Genomic DNA, 12839 nt, shown 5'->3' with positions numbered 1-12839 from the left:
ATTTATTTACACATTATGCTTATATCGGTAGTGTTTTGTAAACACTGAGGATAGCCTGACAGAAGGTCGAAACGTATGAATTATTTAAATATATCATCTATTGGCTCGTAGCCCTTATTATTAAGTTTAAGTTTACAAAATAAAATTTCCTTCTCCGAGGTACTACACAGTTTAGCTCCATAATATAATAAAATAGACATAAACTTCGGGGAGGAGTTCAATAAGAACGTGGGCATTTACTATAATATATAAAATTTTTCAATGCTTTAAATTAAGAAGCGCCATAACGGTCAGAATGTTAAGATGTTGAACTATTGTAAATTCATTTAAATGAATTAATTTCAGAAATTATAATTGCGTGCCGATATGATTGTCGGACTTTCAACGCAATCAAATCTGAAAATATTAATAATCCCCCCAAATTTCCCAACTTAAAAACTGTAATAAACTTATTGCGAAAAATAATGCCTCGGCCGAGACAGGGCTCGGTGGTCTAAAGGCTTAGGACGCTCGCACGGAATGCAAGAGATCCGAGTTCGACTCCTGGCCGAGGCACTAACATTGGCTCATTTGGGAAATATAATATGGATAGAAATCGGATTGACTACCCGTATATTAACGGGGTACGTTTAAACAAATAGTAGGAAATTCAAACTCGAGTTGATAAAAACCCCTGCATGTAAATGTGGTATCACACCCCTTAGGATATAAACCACATTATGTGGTTATGCCAGGAAATAACCAATGAAAGGAGATCATTGGAAAGCTACCTGTTTTCAGTTAAATTACAGACACCTTTTTCCTTTAAACATATTATGGCAAATTACGATCGTGGAATTATTTTTGGAACGTCCTGAAATTCTTTTTTTATGCTCAAGAAAAATTAGCAATCTCACTTTGATATTCATTTGATAAATGAGCTCTAATGATATGCACTGCTCTCCTGTACGTAACAATAAATGGAGGTCCTAGAGAAGTATGAAGAAGATATGCACTGGACTGTTTGGCCTTTACAGCCCAGTGATCTTTGATGAAAGCATGGTACTTTGATTCCTACGTAGGAATCGGAAATCCACCGACTAGTAGAAGAAGAGTGGACCTCGCTTCGCGTGGAAAGTCATATGTCCGTCAGTATATACCAAAAATTAAACATTTTTTTAAACTTTATTTGATAATAACTTTTGAATGAACAGTGTTGAATGAACCCGCCACCTAAAACCTTTTGAAGGTCACTTAGATTCTGATAGCGCTTTTCACTGGGAGAACTGATGCGCACTGAGTGCGCACTCGCCGCAGGTAATGCGTTTCACTGGACGTTTTAATGCGCACGGAAACGGTGCACATTGTTTTTTGCAAGTTAGTGCAAGAATTCGGCACGAGCTGCGAGAGACGGTGCCAGATCAGTGCAATACAGCTACGCGGGATGCACGATTAGTATTTGAATTGCTAGATTTGCTTTCTTCATCATCTAACAGATGAAGAGGAATTATTCCTAAAAGATAATCTACGGAAAATTCCGAAGATCAAAAATTTTGTTGAGGTAGTACATGCATAACCTTACGGATAAGGAGGTAAGTACAAATAATCATACATGAACAATTTTTTACCAGGATATATTGTATAATAATATTAGTACTACAAGTAATTATGTTATTGTTACAGTTCAAAAGTCATTTTCGCGTTTCCAGAATAACAGCTTACAAAATAGTAGACATGTATGCATCCTCCTCCATAAATCCTTCCATATTATGAAAATGTAAATTACACAATATTTTATGTCATCAAATATAATGGCAAATGTATACTATAAAACTGCACTGAGGTCGACACATGTGTTTAGCTGGGAGTACAAGAAACTCGCACTTTTGGCAACCTCGTGCAGTGCTGCTGCCACTGAACGAGTTTTTGATGCGCACTCACAGGTAAACCCACGGAAATGTCACTCACCGATTTTAATGAAACTGCATATTTATAGAATTATGAAAAATATTTGACACATATTTTTTTTATCGGCAAAGGTTCGCTCTGAAGGGTGAAAACTATCCCTTAAAGGTAAGGGGTAGATTTAATATATTAGGTGAAATAAGCCATATTGAGTTGGCCATTTTGAATTTCATACTTTTGACATAAGAGTTAGTTTCAGCGACCCCAAAAACCCGCTAACCCTCTTTACTTTTTAAAATTTTTAACTTATTTCACCTAATGTATTAAATCTATCCTTTACCTTTAAGGGATAGTTTTCATTCAGAGCGAACCTTTGCCGATAAAAAAAAAATACGTGTCAAATATTTTTCATAGTTCTACAAATATGCAAAGTTTCATTAAAATAAAAGGCGAGTGTCACTTCCATAGGTTTACTTGTCAGTGCGACCTAGTGAAAAACGTTTTAAGTTTAATGTTTAATTTCTTAGAGAGTCATGACAATATATATCAAGGTTAAGGTCATCGAAGAGATGTCTTCTAATGTAAAGATTTACCTGAGTTTTCTGTAAATATATATCTCGAAAACTAAATGAAACCGCCAATTAATTCAAGAAAAAGTTGATCAGTACCCTCACTTCTATAACATATGTCAAGGTCATCAAAGAAGTGTCCCCTAATGTAAAGAAATAATGTAAATAACACACAATGTATATAATGTAAATAACACAATGTAAATAATGTATATAATGTAAATAAATCATTGTTGATAAAACTTCATTGTAACACTTTTAAATTCATTATTGTTAGAATACCATGGCGTTATAAATTTATTATTATTGTTGACTGTTGCGTGATCGTTAGGTTTTACCGTTTATTGTTAACCTTGAGAATAACTTATTTCATCTAGCTTTGGCTCGCAACCCTTATTTCTTTTTAATTATATGTTTCAAAATAGAGCCTTTCAACTCATGTACACGAAATTTCGTGCACGTGGTGTGCGAGTTGGAAGGCTGTTTTAAAAAATTGAATCTTTTCTAAAATTAATTTTACCATTATTCGTTCTCTTTCACATAATCAATTGTGCACCTTTTGTTTGAAACATTTCATTAAATGGTATAGGAAAAATATGTAGGTTGGGACATTAAAACGGATAAGTTAAAAATATAGCAGTATAAAAATATCAAAGATTTTCATTATTTATCAACATTATTATAATATGACAACGGTGTATAATTTTTTAAATATCTTCTTACAAAATTATCTTTTTATATTTGATGAATAAAAAAATTGTAAAGTCAACAGCTGTGTGTATAAAGGCTCCGAAAGTTTTTAGCAATGCATTGTTCCTTAAAAACACTGCTAGCATGAGAAACATACTCCTGAATTTAATCTTAATTACATAAGCATTACAAATTATCAACTGTTATTTTTTAGATGTTAAATGTTAAATGAAGTATATGTTAGTAAATATGATTTCTTAAGAATATACATAATTTCTTGTGATAAAAAAATAAATGTTATTTTGTAACTCACAAGGAAAGGATTCAATTTCTCAGATATCTCTTTCCCATTTTAGTAAAACTTGTTAGGAATAGTAGATTTGTAGAAGGGGTAAAAATATTCGATATAAATTTTTTTATCAGTAGTCAAACATGTTTAAGGAATGAAATCAAGGAATGAAATCTATCAATATTTTGACGAATATTTTGATTTTCGTTTAAGTTTTGAACAAAGTACAATAGCATAATTTTTTTCAGATTCCATGACGCGTTGTCCGTTAGGCTTCTGCTGCTCGCATGCATCTTTGAGAGTACCTGGTAATATGGGCGAGCATTCAAAGATCGTGATCTTTTGCACAGTCCAATTGTGGCACTTATTTATCAATATCTTTCTCAGAACATGTTTCTTTGTACAATGGTATAAACCGATTTTTGAGGGCTGATTTCATCCTTTAACATATTTAATTGTTTATAAAAATACATATTAAATTTCTATTTCCTCTAATAACTTATCAAGTTTTATTAAAATCAAAGAAAGATATCTAGTAGCCTTTCTTGTAAATGTTACACACACACGCGCGTGCACACACACACGCACGCACGCACACACACACACACACACACACAACCATACATACATCATACACATACATACATGCACAGGTATGTATAAAAAAAATGCATTTGCCTATCCATATATACTACAGATTTATCTAATATTTAACATTACATATTTTATGTTAAAATTTATTGTTTTTGTTCCTAACGTAGGAAGAAAGGTGTTGAAAAAGGTTAATTTTTTGCCGATCGAAATAAATCCTGAATTCAAGTATTTTTTTTTTTTTATAGTTTCGAGCATGTTGAATTCAGATATGTGATATTAAAAATTAGTAAAATTCTAGGGAAATACCTTTAATTCAAAGATAATCAGTAATAAACGATTTATTAAGACCTACCTAACGTTGCTGGAATATCTCAATAAGTTTCAGTAGTTTTTCAGTAAGGATGCAGACAGCAAACTTTTTTGAGAAAATACTGAGACTTATTGAGATATTCTAGCAATGTCATGTACGCAGATTGCTGACATCCTTGAATTCAAGGCATTTCCCCGGAGTTTTACGGATTTTTAACATTATATCTAAATTCAATACCCTTGAAATTATGAAAAAAAACACCCAAATTCAAGGTTTATTTCGATAAAAAATTGATCTTTTTCGATATAATTTTTTAATAGATTTTCTACAACAGGCCATTATCTAAGCTTTAAGTAATCTTAAGCCGTAAAAAATTAATCAATCATAATCGGCTTCTCATATTTGACTGTCATTGATGATCGATTTCTTACGGCTTATAATTTAAAGCTTAGGTAATGGCTCATTATACAGGGTGTCCCGCAAAATTTCTCCCATCACTCACAGGAAGATAGATAGAATCGAGATGAACACAAAAGTCTCATACCGTTTAGAGATATTCGCAATAATAATTGAGATATTAATTTTTATATTTATACTAATGAAAGCACGCCGAGAGAAACGCTCCGGCCGCTCGAGGTATAGCCAGGCTCAATTTATCAAGTATTGACTGCCGGCAGCGCATTGGACAGACAAGAAGAGAAGCGCGCGCGCGCCGTTGTTCGGCGCGGTGTGGCGAGATGTGTGAGCGGCGATACCGAGCGCTGAGCAACAGCGCGCTTCCAGTAGTAACTAGTATTATTATTAAATTGTCCGATTTAATAACAAAAAAAACGAGATTTCTCACAGAGATGCTGATGATTCGAGCAATAGACACACAAGGAAAAACTTATAAAATCTGAAAAAGTTTAAGATATTTTTCCAGCAACCTTCATAATATGACAAATTCTTAAAAATATTACGAAAATTTTTTCACCAAGGAAAATATGATAATTATTAATATTTTTATAATTAATTTCATCTCAATTCTCTAACGTAAAATAAAGTTTTATGATTAATATTAATGATAATGTTATTTTACAATAAATCGGAAATGAAGGTCAAGCTGAATTTTTAATAAATAATTAAATAATTCTGAGAGTGTATTTATATATTATAATACAAATCTCTAATCCTGTAAACTGCGAGCCGAATTTAATTTTCAGTTTTGAAACGCAATCCTAACAGAACTAAAGCAGTAATATCACAAATCAAATTGCCATAGTTCGATTCCTGAACGAGGTAATATTTTTCGCAATAAAATTATTTACCTGGCTATTTACGTCTAACGGCCGGAGCGTTTCTTTCGACGTATTGTCTTTCATTAGTACAGTTACAAATATTAATATCGCGATTATTATTGCGAAAATCGTTAATGGTATGGGACTTTTGTGTTCATCTCGATCCCATCTATCTTCCTGCGAGTGATGAGAGAAGTCTCGCGGAACACTCTGTAGAAAACTTCTAATATTTAATATGAAGAAAGAAACCTTATTACCTCTTTTAATGTGGCGTTATAATTCAATTATTTCTTCAGACTGACATTGGATTCATCACAATTGAACTGCATTCAATCAAGATATAAAGAATCAGGTAAGAATGGTATAAATGGAAGATCGCATTTATCACGAGACAACGCCAAATTTACTGCCGAACGGATATCTTCCTCGATTTGAGCCATTCCTAATTGTATCAAACTGTCTCCAATATTAATGTTCTGTGACAATAAAAAGAATTCATAAAATTTGTAAACAAATAGGTATACACGGTGTCCCGAATTTAAATAGACAAATTTCGAGAACATGTAGAGGATTCATAAACTAACAATGAGGAAAAAAGTCCTTTAGAAATGTGCTCGTTTTTGCTTTGTTTTGGAGAAAATCGAGGTGGACTTCCGAAAACCCGAAAGCTCCGATTTTCTTGTCGATTGGTATGCAACTGTATTTTGGTGCGCTGATTACGAATATATGATCATGAAAATTGCCGACAGGAATTAGTTTATCCGCATTATCGCGCTGAAGTATACGAAAAACAATAATATTCCGCTTTGAAAACAATAATATTCCAAAAATTACGTTTTGTCTCTTTTGGCGATTTTCTTCAAAACGAAGTAATAACGAGCAGATCTCTAAGACTTTTTTTCTTATAGCGAACTCGGTTAGACGCATGGTGTAATAAAGAAGAGGTGTGCTGTTGCACAAGAAGATGATTAACTAATGAGGATGATGGAACAAGTGACCGGCCATATTAATATATCAGCCAATCAGCGTTTTTTCTGACATACTCAAAATGTGGTATAATTTAAATAAGGAATGACAATTAATGACTTTATTTTGTCGAGCACTCCTATTGTGACTTTTTATTATTAATTATTATTAATAATAATTTAATAATAATTATTATAAATCCCTTAAATTTTTAAATATTAATAATATTTAATTTATATATCTACTACTTTTGAGGTTAATCTTCTTGCCACAAAAGCTTTCATCCACTTTGCCGCAATGTCACTATCTTTTGGAAACGAAAAAAACTTTATTTTTTTACTTTCGCATTTTCACTGCAATTTTTACACCCCTTAACGTTGCATTCCACCATTTTTTTACAAAAACATATTATAAGTGATACGTCAGTTTCTTTGTTTTCTTTGCTATGATTTTCCAATATGGAAGGCGACTTGTTCCAATGCCATACCAAATATGCGCAGAACGCGTCAAAATTTGGTGTTCTTATATTATGACGGTTTTGAGGTTAATGTGTTATCTTAATTATAACAATTATCATTAAGATAAATATATTATTTATTGAATATCTTCAGGAAAGTATAATGGAAATAATAAATAATTGTTATAATGATTGAATAGTTAGCATTAAATATCTGTAAATTAAATTAAGAAAAATAGCTATTAAATCCCCAAAGGCACTTAAGGAGGTCCACCTGTTAGTCGATTTTTTATTATTAATTTTAAAGCCATTAACCTCAAAGCCGTCATAATATAAGATTATTATAAAGTCTGAATAAAGTCGCACATTTATAATGTAATATTTTGCAAAAATCTAAACACCTCACAAAACCAAAAATATTTTGTTTATATAGGCTGTGTTCCAAAATTGATTGCCAGTGCTGCGTGTATGTCGTCACAAGTGCATGCTACCAATAGCGTTCCAATTTTAGTAAGCATGCTTTTCATGCAAACGCAGCTTTCATTTTGGAACGATATTTTGAGTGCTGTTAACGTATAGCGACTTCAGCGAAAAGAAACAAATAACCTAGAAGTATGGAGAGAACCATACAGAAAAAATTTTTATTTGAAACCATTATAAAATTAGCATTCGATTTTAGTGATGAAGAGTCTAGTGATTCGGATTCAGAATTAGCCGAAATTATATATAATTATTCGAAGTATGAATAAATAAATGTGACCACAAAAAGCTGACTACAAAAAAATTATAAATCTATTCACTACTTTTTGCTTTTTCAGCATCTTCTACCGAAATATTTATTTTAAATTCAGTATTACTCTCGGCATCAATTAAAATTAACTCCATCTTTTCCGCCATCTTTGTGCTGTAACTGCCTCACCTCTTCAGCCGCAGCAGGAAATGACGACAAAATTAGTGACGTCTTTACTCTCTCGCAGCACTGCCACAGCGTGCTACGATGATTTTTGGAACGGTGTTAACAGTGCTGCCAGCGCTAGCAAACAATTTTGGAACACAGCCATTATATACAGCAAAGACATTGAGAACCTAGAGTTCAAGATTTATGAAATGTAAAAATCTTATCCCTTTCGTCTCACCTTATCGTTATCTTTGTCATACAGATTGATACAAGGAATCAATGAATTTTCACGGCGAGATCCTCCATAACCGATCGGACGTTCTTTATAGCCTTTAACTTGAGCAATGAGCGGTTTCCATTTCGCTAAATGAGTAAGTTCGGCGAACTTGTCATTAGCTTTGGAGCTCCATTCGCTTTCTCTGAAAATAATGTTTCGTTGAAGAATAATTGACACCTGTAAAATCTATTGATTAGCGAGATGTTAATTTACCGTGGCTTTACGTTTGCCAATGAACACTCCACAGCCTGCAGGCGTAAGCTTAACATATCTGTACGAAGTTCTAATATATCATCTACAGGGACGATTTCCAAATCTCCATAATCCACAAAGAAGATTTTATATGCAGAAGAGTTCACAATGGATATTACTTCTGCACGATACCACTTGTTGTCATATTTAAATTTTGCTGCTACCATTTGGCCTATTGTTATCTAGAACCAACATACAAACGGTTACAGATATAATTAATTAGTACCAACAATAAGTTACAGATATAATTAAACTAGTATTATTATGATCGATATGTGAATAGTACAAATAAATGAGAAGAGTCAAAACTAAAGAATTAGATTGAAAATGTATAAACAATATTTATGGACTCCTTAAAATTAATATAATTTATATAATAATAATAATAATACAATATACATTAAGCAGGGCTTTAAAAGTCGGCGCCGGAAATATAATTTGCGCTTTTTTGATTAATATAATTATATAAACCTAAACGTTTCAGCTTACATTTGAGCCATCTCTAGCAGAATTTCCTTAATACAAGTTCTTTGATAATCAGTTAGGCTAATGTAGATCTCCATCAATCCGCATGTGTCGTTATTGTCCATCACAGAATTATCTTATGATTTATATCGTGTGCGTTGTATTTCTTGCAATAGATATCGGAGATGTTAGATATAAATCGCCAATCAAACAGATTAAAAAGGAAAACGGATATGGAAAACTCATGAGTACATACTCAACAAAATATAAATAACATGTAGTTGTTTTTTAATTTGACTAAAATGATCTTTCTTCATTACCGGCTCGCGATTACCATTTCAATATATGATTGTACGTTTAATGGACATGACACACATCGAATTTTAATTATTATGATTTTAATAATATGACCATTGAACTAAATATCTTACCTACTTAAATTTATTATATAAACATGACAATATTGTTGCGATTGATACTGCTGTGAGGTGAATGAGATAATCTATATGATATTTAATTTCAATTATTCTTCTGATTGGTTGCTATATAATAAAAATTTTCGATTAAGATTTTTCCAACACCACAAAACCATGCAACTGAATTGGACATTTATGAATATTGAGGAGGACTTCGCAGCAATATCTATTGCAAAAAATATAACGCACACGACATAAATCATAAGATAATTCTGCGGTAAATAATGACACATATGCAGATTGATGGAGATCCACATTAGCCTGATTATCAAAGAAATTGTATTAAGGAATTTCTGCTGAGGATGGCTCAAATGTGAACTGAAACGGTCAGGTTTATATAATTGTATTACAACACTAATCACGAAACGCAAATTATATTTCTGTCGCCTACTCCTAAAGCCCTGTTTAATATGTATATTGTATTATTATTGTTGTTATTGTTGTTATTATTATTATTATTATAGAAGAGTCAAATTCGATCAAAGTGGATCTTATTGTTAATGTCTAATGTTTCTGCTCAATTTTTTTATGCATTTTTCATATAAATTGTGCGCCGATTGATTGACCATGAAACGCAATCCTAAACTGAATTTCTTATGTAAAAACTAATCTTTTTAAATGTTTTAATTTCAAAATTAAAGAGTTTACAAAAAAGTGGAAAAGTTTTTATTTCTAATGTTCTTGATTCACATAAATTTTTTCAAAATTTTTCAAACTTTTTTAAACTTAACTTTTTGAGATACCAAAAAATCACAAGCGTTTCCAGTAAATGATATTGTGTGCATGTGCATGCATACGTGCATACAATTAAATTATTAATATATTCATAGATATCATATAGAAAATTAGTTATCAAAATCTGCTTTGAACGAATTTGCTATTTTTGCATATTTATATTTACATATCAGTTGATTCACCTATATCATTTATAAAAATATGAAGTCTGTTTTTTTATTCCTATACTCTATGTTTGTTTCAATTCAACTTATTGTACTGTGTACACCAATTCAGAGATTGCAGGAATAAAAAACAGTTCTATAATATTGTATAATTATATTGTGTACAATTCTCATTTCTTGTTTATATTTATCTTGTTTTTAAATATCTCGTTATAGCAATAAAGTTAAATGAGTTACGTTTCTGTTTACTTTTTTCAAGATATGAAGTTGGCAATTTTCCTTTTTATTGTAATACTTCGTCATATTATGTACTAAGTGTTGTAAATGGATATTTGTAGAACCAACTACTTGAATCCAAAACAAACTTGGCGTTTCCATTGCAGATACATATACTTCCATTAAACCATCTATTAAAATCAAAATTTAATTGTAGTACAATATATAAAAATCTATATATTAATGGATATTTTAATGGAACATAAATTTATAAAATTTATGAAATCAAATGTTTCACAAATATCTTGTTCTAATGCAGTTTTTAAAACATTATTAAATGTACTAATACCATTGTTACATGGAGAATCAGATATTCTTTTCATGGTCATTGTAGATTCATAATTCCATTCATTACGAGATTCAACTGCCTCTTTAATTTTATCTTTTATCTGCTTAGTGGCTAGTTCTATTTGTTTACTAGTTCCAATTATTGTTACATTTCTTTGATCATCTATAAAAAAAATGTCACAATTATTGCATTAATTGTTATTACAGACTCCAACAGAATACAGAGATTAATTCAAAAATAAATGTATCCGATTTGCAAAGCCATTAAAACAAATCTTGATACTTGATAATCAAGCTTATCCATCTGAATTTCATTTATATTATGAATTAATTGTACATCATAATACAGTTAATAATAAAATATAAATAAAATATAATCTTATCAATTCAGACAAATCATGAAAGAAATGTTAAAAAATAATATGTACTTTCAAATCTATTAGCAACATTTTCAAGCATGATTTTTGCACCAGACAATCTTTCCATTTCTTGCACTGTGTACCCATTTCTTCCTATAATCCTTCCACAAGCTTCATGTGGCACTAATAATCTACAAGTTTCAATATCAGAATGATCCTCTGTTGTATTTTTAATATCAGTGTTAACACGGGATAGTTCAGATATAGATATTCTTGCAGTCGCAACTTGCATTCTTAGTTGAACTTCAGCTTCAATTTTATCTTGAACTTTGTCTTCTATTTGAATAATGGCTGCCGCTATTTGATCAGCAGTTCCCTTTAGTATTATCCTTCTTTTGAGTCCAGCTATAAAAATTTAGTAATAACACGACATTATTGTAATTTTGTAATAACATAACAATATTATTGTAATAACATGACAATATTACAAATTCAATATCAATGTTGGGAACGTACTTTCAGTTTTATGAGGATCACTCTCAAGTATAATTTTTGTACCATGAGTTTTCTGAATTTCTTGCGCAAATCCAATATCATTCCAATTTTGTCTAAAAATTCTTCTAGAAACTTCAAAAGGGACAAACAATTCAAAGGTCTCAATGACAGGTAGATTGTTTATTATAGATTGTATCATACTCTGTGCTGAATAAATGTTTTCTGTGTTATCGGACCAAATATAACAGATACGATCTGGACAATATAAATTTGCTTTTTCCATCTTAATGAGCGTGTTGGTTAACTCTTCTATATTTCTTATTACAGCACCACCTTTACCAATAACAGCAGATACATACTTCTCAGGAATTTTAAATTCCATGCAAATTTCTTTGCGTTTGGATGTTGTCCGACCATATTTCTTTCTATCATCATCATCCTACAATATAATAAGCTTGTATTTTCAAAACAAATTTCATTGAATTTCACAGATAGGTTAGTAATAGACAACACAGCATAAAGAAATTTTATGTCAAGAAAGCAAACCTTACTTTTTCAATCATAGTGTACAGCAAAACTGCCATTGATAATCCAAAAGTTGTTAAGGATATACCGAGTAAAATCGGTAACACCGATTGCCTGTTCATAGTTGATAATGATAACAATCTCATTTTTCTATAAATTTAAGCCAAGAAAATATATTGCATAACTTTGCAACTACAATAGAAAATCATTGAAAACATTTTTATAATTATTAATTTATCATTAATTTATATAACTTATATTTGTTTACACTTACCCATTTACCTAATATATTAAGGTGCCATTACATGCAAGCGTCGAGCATCTGCGCAGAAATTTGAATCTTCCATATATGTAATACTACTATGGCTGCAGTCCACTCGACGCTACAAATGCTTCGAAGCGCTTGAGCGACCAATCAAAACAAAGAATTTTACGAATTAACTAATCAAAGAATGGGTGAGTTCAAGATGGCAAAGCGGCTAGGCATGCTTACCGAGCGATTGAATATGATTGGTTGGATCTATAAGTAACAATCAATTATGTTCATTTGTTTGGCGAGCAGGCTAGCCGCTTTGTCAACTTGAACGCGCCCA

General features: G+C 31.3%; 1 protein-coding gene across 3 annotated transcripts; it reads right to left on the bottom strand.

Annotated features, from left to right (window-relative positions):
* Window positions 1–1612: 1612 nt before the first annotated feature.
* papi (tudor and KH domain containing protein papi) lies at window positions 1613–12586 on the bottom strand. 3 transcript variants are annotated; one of them, XM_018446488.1, is made up of 10 exons: window positions 12521–12586; window positions 12273–12396; window positions 11743–12160; window positions 11296–11631; window positions 10869–11030; window positions 10553–10710; window positions 8425–8645; window positions 8173–8353; window positions 5871–6089; window positions 1613–2596 (listed from the first exon to the last, which is right to left on the bottom strand). In XM_018446488.1, exons 2-9 carry the CDS (start codon window positions 12390–12392, stop codon window positions 5943–5945), a joined length of 1743 nt encoding a protein of 580 aa, XP_018301990.1. In that variant the 5' UTR covers window positions 12393–12396; window positions 12521–12586; the 3' UTR covers window positions 1613–2596; window positions 5871–5942. The 3 variants fall into 3 exon arrangements, with proteins under 3 accessions (XP_018301990.1, XP_018301988.1, XP_018301989.1); XM_018446486.1 differs by lacking the exon at window positions 1613–2596 and adding an exon at window positions 3516–3872; XM_018446487.1 differs by lacking the exon at window positions 1613–2596 and adding an exon at window positions 3516–3872 and having other exon boundaries at window positions 12273–12438; window positions 12521–12565.
* Between the last annotated feature and the right edge of the window lie 253 nt (window positions 12587–12839).

The sequence above is a fragment of the Mycetomoellerius zeteki genome, unplaced genomic scaffold, assembly GCF_001594055.1.
Source record: "Mycetomoellerius zeteki isolate Tzet28-1 unplaced genomic scaffold, Tzet1.0 scaffold182, whole genome shotgun sequence".
Lineage (NCBI taxonomy): Eukaryota > Metazoa > Arthropoda > Insecta > Hymenoptera > Formicidae > Mycetomoellerius > Mycetomoellerius zeteki.
This window is presented reverse-complemented; position numbering and strand designations above follow the sequence as displayed.

Coding starts and splice junctions, on each gene's coding strand:
- papi (XM_018446488.1), bottom strand. CDS start 12,392: ATGAGATTGTTATCATTATCAACTATGAACAGGCAATCGGTGTTACCG. Junction 8,354..8,424: donor TTGGCAAACGTAAAGCCACG/GTAAATTAACAT, acceptor CATTATTTTCAG/AGAAAGCGAATGGAGCTCCA. Junction 6,090..8,172: donor ATGACAAAGATAACGATAAG/GTGAGACGAAAG, acceptor TTATTGTCACAG/AACATTAATATTGGAGACAG.